The following is a 21,926-nucleotide window of genomic DNA, read 5'->3' as shown; positions in this document are numbered from 1 at the left end:
GTATGTTCTACCTAATACGAGTTTAAAAGGGTCCATATGGGGTCCTAAGCGGTCACACATGTGTATCCCCTTAGGACCCCATATGACCCCTAATACGAGTTTAAAAGGCGTCATATGGGGTCCTAAGGGGTCACACATGTGTGGCCCCTTAGGAACCCATATGACACCTTAGGACACCATATGATGCTACGGTGTCCTAAGGGGTCATGTGGGGTCCTAAGGGGTCACACACACATATGTTAGAACACACGTGTGGCTCTTTAGGACCCAAGATTACCCCTTAGGACACTATGGAGTCATATGGTGTCTTAAGGGGTATATTGTACCTAATAGGACTTTAAAAGGGGTCATATGGGGTCCTCAAGGGTCACACATGTATTCTAACACATGTGTGATCCCATATGACCCCGTATGACACTATATGACCCTATGGGGTCATATGGTTTCCTAAGAGGTATGTTGTACCTACTAGTACTTTAAAAGGTGTCATATGGTGTTCTAAGAGGTCACACATGTGTTAGAAAACATGTGTGGCCCCTTAGGACCCCATATGACCCCTTAAGACACTATATGACAGGGTCATATGGTGTCATAAGAGTTATGTTGCACCTACTAGGACATTAAATAGGGCCATATGGGGTCCTAAGGGGTCACACATGTCAAAACACATGTGTGACCCCTTAGGATAACATATGACCCCTTAGGACACTATATGATCCTATGGTGTCATATGGTATCTTAAGGGGTCATATGGTGTCGTTAGGGATCATACGGTCCTTAGGGGCCACACATGTGTAGCCCCTTAGGACCCCATATGACACCTAATGACACTATATGACCCCTTATGACACTAGATGATCCTATGGTGTCATATGGGTTCAGTATGGGTCATTAGGGGTCTTAAGGAGTCATTAAAGGTCATAAGGTGTTGTTGCAGACATAAGGGGTCTCAAGGGATCTTATGTTATACATGCTAGGATGCTAAAAGGGGTCAAAATATGTCCTAGGATGCATTAAGAGTTCGTTCATGTCTTAAATGCTCCTAGGATGTACTAAGGGGTTGTATGATGTCTTAAAAGGTCCTAAGATGTACTAAGTCCTCCTAAGTGTCTTAAGAGGTCTTAGTATGTGCTAAGGGGTCGTAGGATAACATTTTGACATCTAATTGTATATGTGTACATCATTTATAAATAATTAAGCATTAAAAGATTTTAACCCTTAAATAATTTTAAAACTAATATATTATTAAGCACTAAAAAAATTTAAAATTAATATATTATTAAGTAGTAAACGACTAAAAACTAATAATCTATACAAAATTATAAAAATTAACTAAAACATTAATATATTAACATTATTTATTTGCCCCCTTCTTCTCCTCGACTGCTAAGCTCTAAGCCAGTTAGTGCATAATGAGTGGAAAACCCCTTTTTGCAGCTTATATAGCAAACGGGTTCCAAACGAAACCCCTTTTCCATGCGACTGCCACGTGATTGCCACATTGGTCTGGTTGGATTGTACAAACTAGCTCTAAGTGAGATAGATCCGTACTTTGACCCTACAATATTGAAAAGATGAAGGTAGTTCAGACATGACAATTATATTGTTAGCAATACATCATGAAGAGACTCTATGACATAATTGAATCATGAAGGTTTTAATGAAAGACAAAAATTATCCACACAATTAATGAGAAACAACTGGTGAAGGAAGATGCAAATAAAATCATTAGAGATATTTGTTAGTGATGATTAGTAGTGACATATTGTAAGAAGAGTAAGCAGAAGGATAGAATATCATAAATCTTACTTATATCTACTGGGAATTTTATTGGAGGTTTGACCATTTCCTTGTCATTGGTAAGATTGTGTGAATGTCTCGAGGAACTTAGGTGGCAATTAATATAAGGAGTAGAAATTAAAAGATAGCATCTCACCATTACCCATAATGCCAAGACTACAATTTGTATAGATGGAAGAAGTATGATGCATACTGAAGAAGCAATCATAATATTTTTGATAGGGAGAAAGGAAACAAAATTACAACATACAATAATGAATATCAAAACAGAGAACAATTTGTATTAATGCCTTGAACATAATTAGGAATTATGATTCATTATTAGTATAGAAGTTGTAATATTGGTGATTCCCCTGATAAGGATAATATGTACTCAGATAATTGTACTCATAGTTAGAGATTATGTTTCCTTGTTGGAATAAATGATGGATTCTTGTAATGTACATATTTGTATTATTCACGACATGAGAAAATGTAATGTGTTAAGCTCATGTAAATACCTTTATTAAGAAAATAAATCATTTATATTTGGAATGGATGTTATTATCTAGATGTTGGAAATCATGATTAGGAACATTTGGATTTTGGTGCATTAAATGAACCTAGTATTGACAAAACTTGGATTCATGAATAAAAGATAATGTGGACTTTGCATATGTTAATAAGTTGAGATTCATGTATGCATATTGATGTAGATATATGTCTATTTTCTTATGTATCTTAGATGAAATGAATGTTAGAATAAATGCATGAATTATGTGGTTGAGTGAATAGTTATTGTATATATGATGATGTTATGATGAATTAAGAAATGATGTTAGGATACCCTTAGGGATGTAATCTATTTGATATTAATTTATGTGATGTAAGTTAATTCCACTTGCATATTTATGTTTCTATGATCATGTGTAGATGATGTATGTGTTATAATTATTCTTTTTTTTTTAAATATCTCTATTTTCTTAGTTTGTTGGTTAATTTTTCTAGGGTATTTTGGTGGGAATTACATGGTTTCTATTTTATTTACCATATGGATATCTATGTTTGTATAAAATTTTGAACATATTTGTTGCCCCTTTCCAATTAGATACACCAACCTATCCTCAGTTCATCTATATGTAATGATTCACAAATTACTTCCTTTAACTCTCTATTCCAGGACATCTTTTTAGAATAATTCTTTAATCCACAATTAATATAAGGATGAAGATCCCAACATATTTCTTTTTTATTTCCTTGTCTATGACAATGAGATCATTGCATTTCTTGAATTGGCTTGTTAGTACTTGTATTACTTGCAACATCATTTACTTTTCCATATCCAAGAACTTCATTCTTTGCAACCACTGTTAATTTAATAGACTCTATAATACCTTGTCCATACTTTCCCAAATATTTCCCTTCATATTTTACTTTTTGCATCACCTTTAAACAAACATTCTTTTTAAACAAACATTCTTTTTAGAATATGTATCTTTTGTTCTTATTATTACAACTAGCAGTATTTATAGATTACAACACATTATCTCCAACTTTATATTCTTTATTTAAAGAATTTTGACTATATCATATAGATTATTTGTATCACATTAAACATCACATTATGTGGCAGCAAGCTTGACAGATAAACAGCGACCTCCTTCTTACTGAGGTGGATATTTATAGTGATCTCTTTGATCTTTAAATCATCCTGTAATTTCGACGTGATTTAAAATATTGTGATTCATCTTTCTTTTTCAAAGAGAGGCATCACATTTCCTCGGCAACTACACTTTCAATTTTGAAATGCATGATCTCCTTTGATGTTGGGTTGGTGAATATAATTAATTGACTGTAATCTTCCCTTTCAAGTAGGTGGATATAGTAGCAATTCCCCTTCCCAGCCACACTATATAAATTGCAATTAATGAATATACTTTGATTTGGGATCTGGCAGTGACTTCTTAAAAGCATAATTGACATGCCAAAAATAGAAGCAACTTACTCCAATAGTAAATACTTGTAAAAACATCTAAAACAAAGCTGTATTATATTTGGCTTTTCATATAAATTACAATATTTTAATAACAACAACACTAATAGTATGGAAATTTTTTACAGTAATTGAGACACACAACGTACTCCATCATGCATTGGTCGTCAGAGTTATTACATTCCATAAGCTTCAAAATTTCTTAATAATTATCTCTTCGAAGGACGTTATCCGTTTCTACAATTACTTCGAGTGTCTTCTATTTAAGTTTTTGCTTCATCTTCATTTTTATCATCATCATCATCATCCTCTTCTAAATACACTATCTTCTCCATCTGTTTATCGGTCTCCATTCTGTGTCTGGTCAGCCTTTTCTTCAGATGTTCTCTGCCTGTTTGAGTTCAAAGTATAACCCCGATCTTGTTTTCTCCTTGAACTTCTTGCCCTCTTTAAATTTATCTCTGATTCATTCTCACCATCCTCCGCAGCATATCCATTTGTATTTTTTCTGTTTTTCCAACATCATCAGTAGTGGTATAATCATATTCTTGCTTACCTTCCTTATCATCATTTTCCTTATTATCAACCTCATCTTCTTGCTCATATTCTGTTTTTCCTCATCTTCTTGCTCATTTTCTGTTTTTCCTCTTCCATGTTTATCATTTTCTTTTCCACCATTAGATTCTGCATCATCTTCTTCTTCTTGACATAGATCTTTTCCTCGCTGATCTCCTCCATGCTCATCTCCATTATTTAGGTTTTTACTTATCGAGAAGTCACAAGACAAAGAATCCTCTCTCATAATATAATGAGATGAACTTCCAGATATCTACATTGCTCTTGCTGGAGTTAGCCTGATTGCTATCATTTTCTTGCTCATCGTCTTCTTCAGTTTGAGTGTCTGCGGCTTCTTCTTCTTCATCTTCTGCATCATATTTTTTTTCTTCAACTTGCAAAGCATCATCTTCTTGTTGATGGTCTTCTCTTTGCTCATATACTTCTTGATCATCTCCACTATTTATGTCTATTCGTTGATGACACAGTAGCGCAATTATCCGTAATCTCAACATGTGATGAACTACCACTAATATGTATATTTGTTGGTGACTCAGTAGTGTTGACGTGTTTTTAATGACAGTGTCTAACACAGAATAAAGTTACCAATGGTCACTTCACTATCTCTTGATCAAAGTACGATTGCATGCTAAGATTGCAGAAAGTTCAAACAATTGACTCCAAGATTCTTTTATGCTACGGATGTGATTCAGTTGGCTGATGTGATTGCTGGTAATCCAAGGGGCCTTGCGCTTGGATTGTTGGAACTCCATCATCAGATATGGCAATTTTGCGATGCTTCTACTTCGTATGGACTAAAATGAACTAAAAATAAAGGAGAAAGGGTTTAGAAGGATCTAAATATATTCCTAAGGGCAATGATATCAACAGTTAATGCTTTGGTCGACAAATTCCAAATAAACAAAGCTCTGTTTTGCCAAGATTAACTACAACTCTGCAAGAACCGATGCAATCTTCTAAGGATGTTGGAGGATTTTCAAATCAAGAAAGTGTATTTAAATACCCAGAACAACGCAATAAAAACGACTATCCACAATCGAATTTAGCACAAGTTTAATGGCTCAGACTAACTTTACACTACAACTTACAATCAACAAGATGCAAAAAGTATGAACCATGGAAATTCATCAGACACCATTCCATTCTCCATTGAAATCAAAGAACTTTATCTAACAACTGAAAAAATAAAATTCTACTCTAAGTGAGGTAGGTGAAACCATGCAAATCTTGAAAAAATAACTTAAGTGGACAACATCAGAGAACAATGTTTCACTGTTATTATCATAAAACATATCGCAACAATTTCATACAAGTGTCCCTCCTTTACAAATGAGGGGGGTCACCCCTGTATATAGGCCCCAGTCCATGATTACATGCAAAACTCTAATTAGGGTTTCACCGTAGAATCCCCACTTAATATGCAACAAGGTAGGAATCAGCAATAAATACCCCATAAATCCCATATATAATTAATTACAATCCTTCCAAAAATGGCACCCATAGAGCATTAATTAACCATTACATTCAAAAAGTGCCCACTATGCAATGAATGTACCCTCGTGCAAAAATCACCCATGATGCCATAAATGCACCATCATCTCCTGAATGTGATAGCTACATGTAGAAGGAATCTGCCATACTGCCATAAATGTGACGGTTGCATGCAAAGAGACGCTTCATTAATTCAGTGTGCGTTGACTCGACTGCCACTTGGCGAGAAAACCTTGGAGAGAAAAAACTTCAAGAGAGAAGAATTTGATCCATGAAGAATTTTCTTGAAGTTTCTCAAACTTTCCTTGCCCTAGAGGAGGTTTTCAACAACTTTCCACCATCTCCTATTTTTTAGGAATTTCCATAATTTTAGGGGTTTGGTCCAGGAGAGAGAGAATTCTCTCATGAATCCATATCTTCAAAAATTTCTAAATTTGGACGTCATTTAAGCCCTGAAAATGGATTTTTTCAAATTTGAACCAAGGGGAATTTTTTTTGTTTTTTCATTCCATTTCTGACCTCCAAATTCCCCTTTGCCTTGGAAAATCTTTATCTTGAATTTGGGCATGGAATTCACTTTGCATGGTGGAATTTCTTTTTTTTGCACTTCTTCCATGCCTAGCTATTTTGAAGCTCATCTCTGTGGATTTTATTATATCATGGTTTTCTTTGATTCTCCGTGACAATGGAGTTTTAGAGTTTCAATCTTCCCTAGGGCGCAATTCCTCATAAGGCAAGGAATTCATCCTTGTTTCATATTTTCAATTCCTACCTCCATTTGGCACATTGACTCACTCATGGGCAAATTTTTACATAGGTGGAGGAATTCATGATTCTTTCAATTCTTTCCTAGCCACTCCACTTTGGTGCCCTCCATAATTCCTAGGCGACATTTCTCCCTTGTGATGCAATTTCTTCCATCTTGGACTTTCCTTGATGCTCCTTCTCTGATGCCTTAATCCTTCCTTGAGCATTATTTATCCATGAAGGAGGAATTTCGCAATTTTTCATCTTTTCCTTCACCACCTCCCTTTGGTGCCCTACCAGAGTGTTGGGCAGAATTTCCCTTAGGTGGAGGAATTGACTATTTTTCCTTCCTTCCAAGCATACTATATTTTGGCACCCTTCCATGTCCTACTGAGGAAATTTCACCTAGATAAGGAATTCAACTATGTTGTGCATCCTTCCTTGACCCCTCAAATTTGGCGCCCTCCTGAGTGGTGGGGTGGATTTTCATTGTGGCCAAGGAATTCACAATTCTTCCCTCCTTCCATGGCAATTGAGTTTTGGAGCCATTTGACCTCCTAGAGCGAAATTTTGTACTGAAGGAGGAATTCAATTATTTTGCAATCTTTTCCTTGTCTCCCTTGTTTTGGCGCCCTTTCGTGTGCATGGGCAGATTTTTCACTAAGGCATGGAATTCATAATTTTTCCATCTCTCCTTGGAGAGTCCATTTTGGCGCCCTTCTCTGTCTTCAGGCGATTTTTTGATGGTGAGGAGGAATTTAGCAAATTTGGATTTTTTTCTTGATTCCCTTGGTTTTGTGCCTTCCATCATCCTTAGGCACCATTTTGACTTGGCCATGGAATTTCAACATTTCCATGGATTCCTTGCACCCCCCAATTTGGCGCCCTCTTATGCTTGGGCGTAATTCTGACTAAGGAAAAAATTCATTGATTTCTCATCTTTCCATCTCCACCTGAGTTTGGCACCTTGGATTGCAATTTGGCATGGGTGAAGGAATTTCACTTGTCTTGGATTCTTCATGAACTTAGATGAATTTCTAAGCTTCTTATTCATCAAGCTACCATATGTGGTGTGATTTCTAGACTTAGATAATTTTTCATGCTTTCCACTTCTGGAGTAGGAGTTCCATACTTAACCATTTTTTTTATCCAACTTGTCTTCCTTCCGACTCTTCTGGATTTAGAAATGATTTTCAGGAACGTTTAGTCTTCAACGTCTTTAGGGATGAACCTGCCAAAATAGATTTTCCCAAATAGTAAGTATTTCAAAATGTTAGGGTTTGGACAAAATAGGTCAGGAAAGCACTTACTAAAAAAAAACTTACTAAAAATAGTAAGTTTATTTTTGGCCAAATGAAGATATTCTGAGGCTCACTAAAATCCCTAAAAAAATAAGAACTTTCTAAAAATAGAAAGTTTCTCTGTTTTTTCTCAAATTTTACTGAAAGGTTCCTTGAGGGGCCCTGATTCCAGTGATATGTTCAATTTTTCCGAAACCCTAACAGAAGCCCCTAAAATCTAGGACTAAAAGCAAAAACCCCTAAAATCTAGGACTAAAGGCAAAAACCCTAAAATTGACATAACATGCCCTAGACTTCATCAAATTCACTCAAACGAAAAGAAGACTTAATCAATTCAATCCCCCAAACACCTGCAAAGAAAAGAGACTGGAGAGAATATTGCGAGAAGACCCAAAAAACAAAGCCAAAAGACCGAAAGGGCCTAAAAAGAAGGAGGTCCCCATTTGCAATGGGGCAATGTGTGAAAAGGTCACAACAAGTAGCTCAAATATACTTACCTCCACCATCAGATGAAGTACCACCAATATATAAACTACTGTATCTTATTCTTCTTCAGCATTTTCCTCTTCTCCATCATACCTATCTACTACTTCTTCATCATCATCCTCTTCTTGTTGATGATCTTGCCCTTGTTGATCTGTTTCTTGATCTTCTCCTCTTCTTATGTCATTATATGTCTAAGATTCAAGAACCAAAGCATGTGAAGCTCCAATTGATGAACTACTACTAATATTAACATAGCTACTGGTGGGACTATATTCACTATCATCATCTTGCTCTTTGAGATCATCTACTTGCTCCTCTTCTCCATCTTTTTTTTCGTCATCATCTTGTACCCAATGACCCACATCATGTTCATCTTCATTGTTTATGTCTTTGTCGACTATGGCCTCACCAAACCCATTCTATGTTTCATCTAATGAAATACTAGTGCTATAACTTTCATCCTCCTCTTCCTCCTCTTGTTCTTGATCATCTTTCATAGCACTATCATCTTCTTCTTCATCATAATCATAACCAACGGTCCAAATATCTTTATTATTACCAAGTTCTCCATCAACACCATTGCTATGCTCTTGTCCATCATCATCTCTTGTTGTTTCTGCTTCTTGTTCTTCATGATCCTATCCTTGATGATCAACTTCTTCATCTCCATTGTCTCTCCTCTGCTCTATCCAAGATCTAGCACCCACAATTTTTCCATTCCCAGAATCACATGAATTGCTCATTGTGATCATATCATGATATAACATGTTTTAAGAATGCAATGCATTATATAATACTAGGGACTATGACCTGCCAAGAAACAAAAGATCGTTGAGTACCCTAACCTAGGGAAATAAAAAAGAGTAAGGACTATGACCCACCAAGAAACAAGAGATTGATTATTACCCTAACCAAACAGAGTTGGCCAAATAAAAAACCATAGAGAACAAATGTAGTAGTGCAAGTAAAAACCATAAAAAAATTTATATACCTATTCATTTTTAGGCATTTGGAGATATGCATTGAGTTGAGATGCTCATAAAGGATTGAGTTCAGTTAGGATCAGGTTTGAATAGGATGAGGGCTACCTCTCCGAGAAGAGTTTAACTGGTAGGGATGTTGAAATTTTGAAAGAAAACTGAATTGGAAGGGTTACAGAGTTATTTTACACAAGGGACCCTACAAACTCTCAAGTCAGACCTCTTTTACCTGACAGTCCTCACTTATTGTTAGACAACATTTTTTAATCATTTTGTTTATGAGGTACACGTTTCTTCTACACGATACTCACCTTTTTTACGGTCATATGGCCGTTAAATATGAGTTACCATTGCAATCCTCTGGTTCGTTATCATCTTCTTGCTTCTTGTCATAATCGTGTTCTTCTCAACATAACTGTTTCCATTTGAATATGATTTTATTGTGAGATTTTTTAACTTAGTTTTAGAGTACAATGTCTTGACAAATCGAATTACACATATGTAAGTTTTTTCCTTATTTTTAATCAAATTTTACTTTCTATATTTTTTTTATTTTATTTTTATAAAAGTGGATAAAACACTAAAATATATTAATAATTTTTGTTTTTTTTTACAGTGTCTGGTTCAAAGAACACTACAGGGAAAGAACCAATAAGAAAACCCTTCAGTATTGCTCAAGTAACACAAGCCTATCTACCCATTACAAGAAGCCCATGGGCACACGCCATCCAAAAACCCATCCCAATTACATAACAAGCCTCATTAGATATAAAGGAAGCTGCCAGATGAGGCATACAAGAGAAAACTGTAAGAGTGAAACAACAGGAAGAAGTGTATCCATCCAAAAAACCAGAAGATCAGCCAATAATTCGAAGCTGGACCACCCCTATCTATGAAACACAATTCTCCAAACTACAGATTAGAATGATTCTAAAGAGAAGAAGAGAGATCATTATAAGAGATCCTGCCAATATAAACATTGTGAGCAAACATAATATAACCCAAAGAAGGAGAAAAAGAGGATACTGAAGACCTCAAGGAACCAGAATAAAACCAAACCACATAAATGCCCACAAAAGCAACCAAGAAAAGAGCAACAATATGAAAAGCCATCTCATATACCACACAATATGCAAATTCCAAGCTCTTAAAGATAACCACCATCCTCCAAACCTAACCAAGATTCTCTGGATAAAACGGAGCATCTTACCATATGATAAACGACACCATAAAAGAAAGAAACATTAGAACGCTAGCGACAAAGCCCTAATATATACCATTCCAATAGAGGAAGCATTATAAAAACTACCAAAGCCAAACATGAGGCCTCCCCGAATGTGCAGAAAGAAACTTCATGTTATGATAAATAAGGAATGTGCAAGAGGGGGTAACATGCTCCACATAATCATAAGCATGAAAGGAGAAACCAAGTAGGCAAAATGAAGTCACCCAATAATAATGAACCAAATCCATGTTACAGAAACCTGTCCCCCACTGATTACCCAATCAAAGATAATCAATAGAGAAGACTCTACCATCTCAAAGCAATCATCATTAAACAACCCAACAAGTGAACGGTAAGCAATAAAAACAACCAAGCAATGATACCCGAGACATCCACCCCAAACTTACTGCAACATGATTAGCAAATGAAACTGCCAATCAGAAAGATATAATGATAGGAGTATGCCCACTCAAAACAACAGGTACACAACTAATGAGAACAACCCAAGCAATGAGCTTCTTGAGCCCGAATACTCATGCTATTACCATACTCAGGAACATAGAATAATATCATGAGAAATAGGCAACATCAGTTCTATGAAGAACAAATTCATCACAACCAAATAGGTGATGAAAAGCCAAAGAAAATATAAAGCCAACGGGAAGGATACAGGTCACGTGAATGCAGTCTCCACACCCTCCTTGCTCCATGCGGAGATACTTACCAAATATGTCATTAACAAGGGAGTTGCCATAAGGCAGACAATACCCTCCTCAATGTCATATGCGAAAGAAAAACCACACCCAATAAGGAGTGTGATGTAGGGGTGAACTCACAATACTGGTTCCCACTTTTTGACCAACTTTGACACTTAGATGAACATTTTGCAAAAAACCTTCACTTTCCGACACCTATAACTTTTAAATCGTTAAGAATTTGAAGATGATGTGAACTAGTGATTTGTAACATCATTTTTGTAGATTCTAAATATATTTTTTTCAAATTTTTTTGAATAAAATTTTATTGATTTTTCCATCTCCCTCAAAAGTAGTTTTTTACAGGAAACAACATTTTTTAAGACTGATGTGGATCCCGAAACGTATAAATTTTTTTCTATAAATGATAAAAACTTATCTCTTTTAAATTTTTGGTTTGTAACATCAATACCCAGGGCATGCAGTTGGTTTGATAGTGATATGTTGAATATTTTTTATTCTATTAAGTTTTGAAGTCCGACTAATTATAATTTAGATATAGGTTTACGTTTGAACACATAACTTGCTCTATATATATCAAAATTAAGTTTTATTTTTTTTGTTAGAAAGAAGACATCAATACCTAGGGCATAGATATTTTTCAGAATTTTTTTGAATTAGTTTGCTATTTTTCCCAATGCATTGAACAAAGAAGTTCATGTTCGGTGAAAAACCTACATTCATAAAAAATAAAATAAAAATATATTAATAAACTTAAATATATTAAAAATTATACTATTTGGAAAGCTTATAATAAGGACTAAATCCTCAAAAAAATAAAACTTCTAAATGAATTCGTTTGACCCCTCAAAAGCTAATGTAAAATTAGTTTTTTATCAGCATTTGATAGATGCAAAGGAGACTCCATTGCAAGTATGATTTAGAAGTAGAGATGTTCTATCCAAGAAATTTTGATCTAAGAGCCTTTGATCTAACTCTCTTCAATTAATTACTTCAAATGGGACCTCTTAAAGCTTAAATAATTATATTTTCCCAAAAATGCATGATTTCAGCAAAAATCAGGATGTACCAAAAAGTGGGAACCAGCTTTGTGAGTTCACCCGTAGGCTACAAGCATGACCAATCTATTTTTAAAGGAGAATACAAATGCAAGAGGTAGGGATATCTCAGGGGGAAACCTCCAAATACTCAGCCCCTTCAACAACAACCCTATTAGCCAAGTAGTCTATAATAACATTTATCTCCCTATAACAATGAGATATAGTAAAGGTAGAAAACCACTTCAACTGTGTAAGGATGCACTCCAACAAGTACTGCAAGATGCCAAGAGACACATTTCTTAGCAAAGACTAATTGAAAGACCAACATTGAGTCCCCTTCGATGATGATGTCCTTAATGCCCAAATCTATGGCAAGATCTAGACCAAAAGATAACGCTTGAAATTCAGCAACATTATTGGAGCTGACACCAATATATTTACTAACAACTTTAACAATCTCAGAATTATGATCAAAGATGACCACCACAACCCCTGCCTTCCCCGGATTACCCTTAGCAGCCCCGTCAAAATTTAACTTGAAGGAGAATTTTTTTTTCGGGGGGGGGGCATCCATTTGGCCATCCTACATTTGGCAAGTGAGGATAATCCAACTGTCAAATCCCCATGGGAAGGAATGAATCAAAGTGAACGCCATTTCCATGTTACCCAATTATACCAATGAGAAAAGGACCTCAGATGTTCCAAGTTTTTATAAATGTAAGAAAGAACCACCTCAGAAATAAAGGATGGAATGTTGTCAATAAACTCCTTAAATGAAGTAGACTTACGATTAAAAATCCTAGAATTCCTCTCTAACCAGATGTTCCAAATAACTATAGAAGGTGCCACAATGCAAATAGAGGAGTAAAAAGAGGATGAAAACAACAAAGGCCAAGCCATGAAATGTGATAATAAGCTAGAACTAATAGTAGTGGACCAACCGAGCATTCCAAATAACCAGTACAATCCATAGCAAATGGACAATGCAAGAACACATGATCCATAGTTTCCATAAAATATCCATAAAACACACAAGGAAAAACTGCAATAATCCCAAGCCTATCCAATCTCATCCCAATGAGAACTCTATCTTGAACTGCCAACCAAGCAAAAGACCCAGCTTTAGGAAGACACGTCGAGTGCCAAAAAAGATGAGAAGGTCAATGGAAGGAAGAAGAGGACTGAGACAAGGATTTGTACCCCTCCTTTACTGAGTAGGAACCTGAAGCACTCTTAGTCCAAACCAAAATATCATCTTTATTTTGAAACACAAGAGATCTATTTTGAAGCTCTTCCTCAAAAGCAACTCTAAGCTCATTATCAATGGGCACAAAAGCAATAGACTTCCATCGAGATACTGGATAAGGACCTGAGGAATCAATGGTGAAATAATCAACAACAAAAACCCCCCAAAGATCAGAAAGAAAATCAGATGGAGGAGACCAATCCCGAATGGAAGATAATGCAGGATGACCATTCTAGACTTCATCCCAAAACCGGGCCTTCTTCCCATTATGGACAACCCAAGAAAGGTCCTGAAGGATGACCGATCTACAACTAACCAGAAAATTCCAAAAAGCTGAACCTTTTGGAAGAGATGAGGCTATGAAAATCCTTTCTCTAGGAGCCCCCCTTAAATGCTTAGCAAACATAATGGATGCCCATTTACTCAATGGATCCCTGTATAATTTCCAAACAAGTTTAGCCCCCAATGCTTTATTCTGGGACACTAAATCTCGTATACCTGCACCTCCCAATCCTTTAGGAAGGCAAACTTTATCCCAGGCTAGAAGGGGAAGCTTCTTCTTGCCCCCAATGTTATCATTCCAAAGAAAGGATCTTAAAGACACCTTGAGATCTTATTTAAATTAAAGTATTTTTTATTTAGAAATATAATTCTATTCAAGTATTTTTAGATTAGAACATTATATTTATTTATCAATTTTTTTACATATTGTAATTAATGTGTCTTGTTTACTTGGGATCTCATCTTTAGATAAAGCACCAACACTTTATTATTGGTTATTTAGTCTTTACCGTTAGCACATCTAGTCAACATTCCTTAAAATCCAACTTTGACATGATGAACAAAACTATAAGTCTTTCATAACAAGAGAGTCATTAGTCCAAACACAAGAGTATAAGATCAAGTTTTGCAATCATGCCCAAACTTTTAAAGCCAAAATAGAAGAGACAAATTAGTATAAAATGCATGATCTAATGAGTATATGAAAATTGGATTGGAATGAAGTCACCCTACCTCTCCTAAAATGACAATTTAATTTATTTGTTTAGTTACCTTCAAGGTCTTAACAAATGGGCCAAAATCTATATTAGATAAACTTAGCTTGTCAATGTGATCTATTTGTTGAAGGGGTCTTTGCTGATTTGAGATTTTGATTAATATGAAAGTAATTCTTCAATTCTATTAAATTGTTTCATATTTATATTATATTTTTATATTTTTTGATTTGATAAATCTATAGTATAATCCTATTCTTTCAGTTTATAAAAAACTAAAAAGACAATTGGAATTATGAGAGAGAAACTAAAGAGAGTAAGTTCAATATTTAAGTTCAATATTTAGATTTCAATCTTTTATTACATAAATTTGAAAAATATCATCTCAGAATATTATATGATGATTTTAAACTCAACCAATTATAATACAGATGAAAGATTTATTGAAAATTTATGTGTGAAATAGAAATTAACAAATCAAATTACTATATTTTACATACAAATTTAATATATTATTTCAATAACTTATTCAAATAATCAACATACAAGATATATGAAAAGAAGAACTTCACTACACAAATGTAGAAAAATTTAAAGAAGTTAAGTTCTTTTATTAATTTATGTAATATAGTGAAATTCCCAACAAAATAGTTATACTGGAATTTGATTTTCTTTATAAAATAATTCCTATTGTACATAACAATTTTTTTCTAGAACTATTAAAAATAACAATAAAATATATGAATTTACAATGATGTTTATCTCTCTTTATAGATTATAGAAAAAACAAAATCTCCAATTAAAATTATTAGTTAGCCATTTAAAACATTTTCTATGATGCTTTTGAAATGCACGATCTCCTTTGATGTTGGACTAGTGACTAATTAATTGACTATAAACTCTCCCTTCAAGGAGGTGCATATGGTGGAATTTCTACTTCCCTGCCACACTTTATAAACTACAATTGATGAATTTACCATGATTTGTAATGGTAGCAATACCTTTTCTTCTTTGTTTGGGATATGATAGAGACTTCTTTTTAAAAGCATAATTGACATGCACAACAATAGAAACAACTTATTATAGTAGAAAATACTTCAAAAACATCCAAAACAAACCTTTATGAGTTCCTGCCCCCATGGAACTATTGGCGAGGGTTTGCTTTAAATTGTTATTTAAACATGTTTTGCATAGCCAATAACATCACTTAGTTTTTCCTTTGCAAAACTTCAATTCAATATTCCCTACAAATGTGATCGGGCTTTAGCCGTTGTCTGTTACATGTGTGTTTTGGCAGGGTCTTGTTGGAGGATGCAAGGCATTCCAAGATTCAATGCAAGACAACACACAAATATAGAGGAAGGGTGCGAAAACCAAAATCTTGGGATTGCCATTTCTGTAGGACGCTGGACTGGGCGGTGTAGATTTTGGCAATGGCTATGTAGGGGACAAAACGGCCCGCCCCATGCCATGCCTTCCTTTCTCCATGCCCCCATGCCATGACACCACCGTCCAATCAAACTGTCTCGTCATAAGCTCTACCCCTAAAATTCATACTGTCGTGCAGCCTCCACTTATTTTAATATGTTTTTAATTTATTATATATATATATTTAAAAGTTCCAATTAGTAATATAATAAATTAATAGTTGATTATATATTTAGATTTTTAATAATAAGTTATATGCTTTTTTATTTTTTATTTCTATTTATTTTAATAAAAATCATATTATAATATATATAATATGTAATTGATGATTTTAAGATATATGTATTATATAGAAATTTTAATAATATTATTTTTTAATTTTGTACATACATATAAATAGGTAAATAATATTTTATTTTTAATTGAAATATTTTTAACTAAGTTATACATATTTAAGTTAAAAAATATTATCAAATTTACTAATACTAAAAATAAAAGTAATTAACTAAGTTTCTTAGTTAAAAATATTATAGTAAAGTAATTAAGTTAAACATATTTAAGTTAAAAAATATCAAAAAAATTTACTAAAAGTAAAAATAAAAGTAACTAAGTTATTTAGCTAAAAATATTTAAGATAAAATATTAACTTACACATGTTTTTGATATTTTTTCATTTAAAAATAAAAGTAAAAATATGTGTAACTAATATACAAATTTAACTTATATATTAAAAATAAATTTTAATATAACTTAAAAATAAAAATAAAATATGTGTAAGTAATGTAAAATTTTAACATCCATAATATATAACTAAACGTAAAAATAAAAGTAACTAAGTTACATAGGTAAAAATATTTAAGTAACTAAGTTACACATATAAAAATTTAAAAATATCAAAAAATTTACTAAAACTAAAAATAAAAGGAACTAAGTAATTAAGTTAGTTAAAAATATTTAACTAAGTTACACATATTTTTTATATTTTTTAAAGCTGCTTTTTAACTATATTTTACTTTTATTTTTAAGTTATATTAATAATTTTTTTAATATGTGTTAAATTTTTATATTAGTTACACAAATTTTTGCTTAATTACAACTTTTTTACTTTTATTTTTAAATTAAATTTACTTTGTTACTTAGTTACAAATATTTAAGTAACTAAGTTACACATATTTAAGTTAAAAAATATCAAAAAATTTACTAAAACTAAAAATAAAAGAAATTAAATAACTAAGTTAGTTAAAAATATTTAACTAAATTACACATATTTTTATATTTTTTAATTATGCATATTTAATTTTATATCATATTTATGAAAAAATATTAAATAATACATTATATACACATTTAAAAATTCATATTAAAATAAAAATAAAAATAATAATATAAATATATAAAAAACTTCATATAAAAATGAACAAATAAAAAAAAAACTTCCACCCTTTTCAAGGCATGGAGTAGCCCGCACATTTGATTGAACAGTACGAATTTTGGGGAGGGAGCTTTTGACGGGACAGTTTGATTGGACGGTGGCGTCATGGCATGGGGGCATGGAGAAGGGAAGGCATGGCATGGGCGGGCCATTTTGGCCCCTGCTTAGCCATTGCCCTAAATTTCTAAGAATCTCTGTAGACTGTAGTTTCTAGTTGGTGGTTAGGGTTCGAGTATTGTTTGCATGTTACTCTGAGGTGGCGATAATTCTAGAATCAGACTAAAAGAGGACATATTCAGAGGCTATTGAGCAAAGAACAGGGGGAGAAGCTGATTTCGCTAATCAAAGGAGATCATGGGAACCAATTCCCATTCTAGAAGAGCAAATCTGATGGTAAGCAAGAGGAGAGTACTACAAGCTATTCAATCTGTAGAAGAAGAAGCCAAGATTTTCCAATGACAATGGGCAGCTAATTGTAGGCGATAATGAGGATTTGGCTAAGATTAGCTTCCCTTTAATGGGTGCAAATTGTAAGGGCTATTTTTAAGGAAGTCAATCACAAGTATTATGATCGAGAGGTCTGCAGGCTTTTTCTTGTCGGCCTTTCTTGACATGATTGCTTCTAGCTAACGGTAATTGTTTTTAATACCCTAATTGTTTTTCAAGCTATGTTCAACTATCTGTATAATTCAGTAAAAAAAATTCCACATCTTCCATCTCAAGAGGGTATAGGGCTTTAAACTTTACTATTTCTTTCTTTCAATTTTTTTTAAATTTATGTTGTCCATGTATCATGCAATCATGACGTTCCATCAGATCACATTTCTTAGAGGTATTATGTCGAACACAGTAAGTGCGCCTATGCTTCCATATGTTGCGTGCCTGTCTATAGATCATTTCAAACTATCATTTCTGTTAAATATCCCTCTTCCATCTTACTTTGATGGATGTCTATACCATGTTCCAAAGCTCTCCCATTTTAGACACAGGGAGGATCTTGGTAAAGGTTTTCGAATTTAGCTTTACGCTTCCAATTATATTTGGCTGGAAGTTTCTAAAGCTTTTTCAACAAATCTATTTTGTGCATATCTTGCAGTCATTCCATTCCAGGAGATGACATCTCTTTGAGGCATTATGTCAAACGGTTGACATGCCTTGTTTGTAGTTTCAAATTTTGTTTACATGTCTACCAAGGCATTTGGTTGAAAGACAACACATATCACTCAAACCCTTTCTTATAGGTTCCATCTTCAAAATTGTAACTGCAATAATTGGTTTCTGGCATTCATGAAGAGCAAACATCAAAGTTGTCATCATTTGGTAGATTGTCTCGTTGTGGGTGGCAACCGATGACATTGCTAATGAGCTCAAGTAATGCCCTGTAATTTTAATGGTTAGAAATTATAGCTGAACTGGGGTATGAACAAGGTTGCAATTATTTGCAAAGAATATTTTGTACTGACCAACAAAGTTTCGTCTGATTTCACAAGTGGGATCCTCCCAATCGCCATAAGAAGTACTAGGTGTAGGCAATTCGGATATTTTTCTGAAACTCCAGGCTAGATTATCCACATCCAGAAGCACTAAAATCTCCAAGTTAGTGTCTTGAGCAGTACCATTTAGGGAATCTAAATCAAAGGTTTAGTATAAGAAAATCTGTTCAAAATCTCCATAACTACACAATTAACTATACTTTATTAAAATTTTAAAATCTGATTGTTGAGATCAAAGATAACATACTTTGCTATCTTTGCCTTATGTTTTAGTGTCCACTTTGGTGACCAGTCCCTTAAGTGTTTCCTAGGGTGCATTGACTCAAATGTAATATTGCATATTTTTTTGGTGCCATAAGTGATTTGCACAGTGAAAGTTGTTAGGTAGAGCAAATATAAAGAGATTTGAATTTAGCACAGAAGTTCAGTTGAACACAATTATAAGTGATAACAACCATTATATCTGATAATTGCAAAATGCACAAAGGGTTTCGAAATTATATAGAATCTGGGTATATCAAAGAATGATTTTCAGTGCAGCATCATTAGGACAGTGTCAAATATGTAGAACATAACATTATGTGGAAGAAGATAGAACTCATGGCTTTCTTTGCATGGCCTTTCGAAAATTTAAACTCTTTGGTTTCGGAAGAAAAAGTTTCTCAATTCTTACAGCATATATGGTTGATTTTCTTAGTGCTTTTTTGTGAGATCTTTTTAGGGATTCAATATCGGAACTACCCACTTACATGTGACAAGAGCACAATTAAAGAGCCCTACCAAGCTTATCTTCACTACTATCTATATGCAACCGTTTCTGCAAGGGAAGTTGCAAAAAGCATTTTGCAGATCAAATGAATAGTGGGGCTATTTTTGTTAATGAAACAAAGAATGCTTTCCTTATTGGTGTAAATTGCTTTTGTACAGAAGAAAGATTATTTCTTGCCTATACAAATTTCCATGCAGGCAACAATCCTAACATGAGCTCAGATGTTATACAATACAACTATAAAGGTTTGGCATGGATGCCTTAAGAATAAAACTATCAAGAGAATTCAACAGTTTCTATTAGATTTCCATGCAAGTGTGATGATAGTGATAATTGGTATTGGAAGTACGTATCATATTTATCTCAGACTAATGATGTTACCAGTGATCTTGTTTTACAGTTTGGTTCAAATCTAACTCTTTTCTTATCTCTAAATAACTCGATTTCTAAGGAGAATCCTTTAAGTGACAACAAAATTTATTATTTTCCTGTTAAAGAAGGTAGAATGTCTAATCATTTCTTCAAAATTGAATAATTTTTTCATTGAGAAATCATTCCTTGTTCAAAGGGCTTTTTATCAGATAATTTTTTAAGTAATACCATTAGTTTTATAAATTGAGAAATCAATATTCTTTTTAGATGACAGAAATGTCTACAATTGGCTTGAAGCTTTTACATGTCTAAAGAAAATGACATTTCTATTATCATCCCAAAGTTCACCAACTATGACTAGTATCATGCTGTTGCTTCTTACTCAGTTCTGCACTGAGTTCTCATCCATTGGTCACTAAGATGGTTTATAAGGTTGACCAAACTGTATCTGCAATTTTTTCAACATACGTATATGCAAGGTTCTAAAGTAAAGCTATATTGCGCAGCATTTATTTCTTATGTTTTAAAATATCTTCGTCTCTAAGATGGTTTACAAGGTTGACCAAACTGTATCTGCAATTTTTTTACCATACATATATGCAAGATTCTAAGGTAAAACTGTACTTTACAGCTGTAGGCTTCAATTTGCAAAGGGACCCACGGTTGTAATGTGCAGTGCAGGGGCATATGCAAAGCACAGGGGTCTGCTGCTTATGTGGAAGCCTTAAAGACGTGAGGCAATGTTTTATCAATGCACCACACTCAATGAATAAGCCCAGGTCTTAATGCTATGGGTAAAGTGTCTGCCGCGCGAGTTCAAGGAAGCAGTGAGAGGGTGCAATGGTCTTAATATTAAAGTTTTATTTTAGAAATAGTTTCCCAAACAGCAGATGCCAAACAAGGATTTTGTTTGGAGGAATCATGGGTACTTGCTATCAAGATAGAAAGAGGCATCAGATTGTTGTCTGAGAATCTAAAATGGTTGGATAGAAATTGATACTCCAGCACATTTAAATTGGAAGAATTGTTATGCTTCTTTGAATGATTATCATCAGGCATTAGATATGGATGAGGTTTTGGCTCGGTAAGAAGAGGATTGCTTTCTTCATGATTTCCCATCAAATCAGGATGTGCTGGATTGCTTCGGGAAGTCACTTCCATGGGGAGTTTAATGCTAGTTAATAATTCTAAGAAAAAGAGGCTCTTCACAGGACCGAGACAGAAAACCTTTAGTTGGAGGCTTGAGAAACGATTGATGAAGGTTCCCACCGGGCAATGGAAAGCCTGCTTCTTGAGTCTAATTTTTTCATGTGCTTTTTTGTCGGGCCTGCCCTTCGGCATTCTGTTTATTTGGCTTTTTTATGGTGGTCTTCTTTGTGTTAGTGGGTTTGATCTTTATTCTGATGTTGATATTCAGTCATGTCGTATGGGTCTTTCCTTAGTTATCTGAGGTGCAAATGATTTTATGGTTGTATCTGTAAGCATGTTTTCTTCTGGTTTGGGTGAGGGCCACTGTAGATTCCTCTCCAATTGATCTAAAAAACATTGCGTGATCGAAAAACACAAGAAAGATTGATTTAGTTTTCTAAATTGCAAAATTAGTTATATTTTACTTTAACTATGAAAAAGCACAAGGAATATTACTTTGTATTTCTAAATTGCAAAATAGATATCTGTTGCTTTAGACAAAAAACAGAAAATGTCATCAATCATAGTTCCCCACTGAAAAAATAGTACCTTATTTCATGCCCAACAAAATATAGCACCGCTAGCAGAAGTGGAGGTTTTTTGTATTTGCTTTGCAGCGACGAAGTGCAGCCCAACTACAGCTAATCCATGCCGAGATGAAGCACATGA

General features: G+C 33.9%; 1 protein-coding gene and 1 long non-coding RNA gene across 2 annotated transcripts; one reads left to right on the top strand and one right to left on the bottom strand.

The window, feature by feature from the left end:
* Positions 1-4,111: 4,111 nt before the first annotated feature.
* Positions 4,112-4,574, bottom strand: LOC131876035 (uncharacterized). Its single transcript, XM_059220800.1, has 2 exons — positions 4,360-4,574; positions 4,112-4,280 (listed from the first exon to the last, which is right to left on the bottom strand). Exons 1-2 carry the CDS (start codon positions 4,572-4,574, stop codon positions 4,112-4,114), a joined length of 384 nt encoding a protein of 127 aa, XP_059076783.1.
* A 12,889-nt stretch (positions 4,575-17,463) lies between these two features.
* LOC131037274 (uncharacterized) lies at positions 17,464-21,649 on the top strand. Its single transcript, XR_009104197.2, has 2 exons — positions 17,464-18,067; positions 20,701-21,649. It is a non-coding gene; the product is annotated as an uncharacterized LOC131037274 (long non-coding RNA).
* The last annotated feature ends 277 nt before the right edge of the window (positions 21,650-21,926 follow it).

This window comes from Cryptomeria japonica, chromosome 5 (genome assembly GCF_030272615.1).
Source record: "Cryptomeria japonica chromosome 5, Sugi_1.0, whole genome shotgun sequence".
Taxonomy (NCBI): Eukaryota; Viridiplantae; Streptophyta; class Pinopsida; order Cupressales; family Cupressaceae; genus Cryptomeria; species Cryptomeria japonica.
The sequence above is the reverse complement of the archived record's forward strand: the minus strand, read 5'-3'. Positions and strand labels throughout refer to the sequence as shown.

What these genes read in the sequence shown, in the direction of transcription:
- LOC131876035 (XM_059220800.1), bottom strand. Translation starts at nt 4,574, where the DNA reads ATGAGAGAGGATTCTTTGTCTTGTGACTTCTCGATAAGTAAAAACCTA. An exon ending in AATATGAGCAAGAAGATGAG is followed by an intron (nt 4,281 to 4,359) that starts GTTGATAATAAG and finishes TTGGAAAAACAG; the next exon opens with AAAAAATACAAATGGATATG.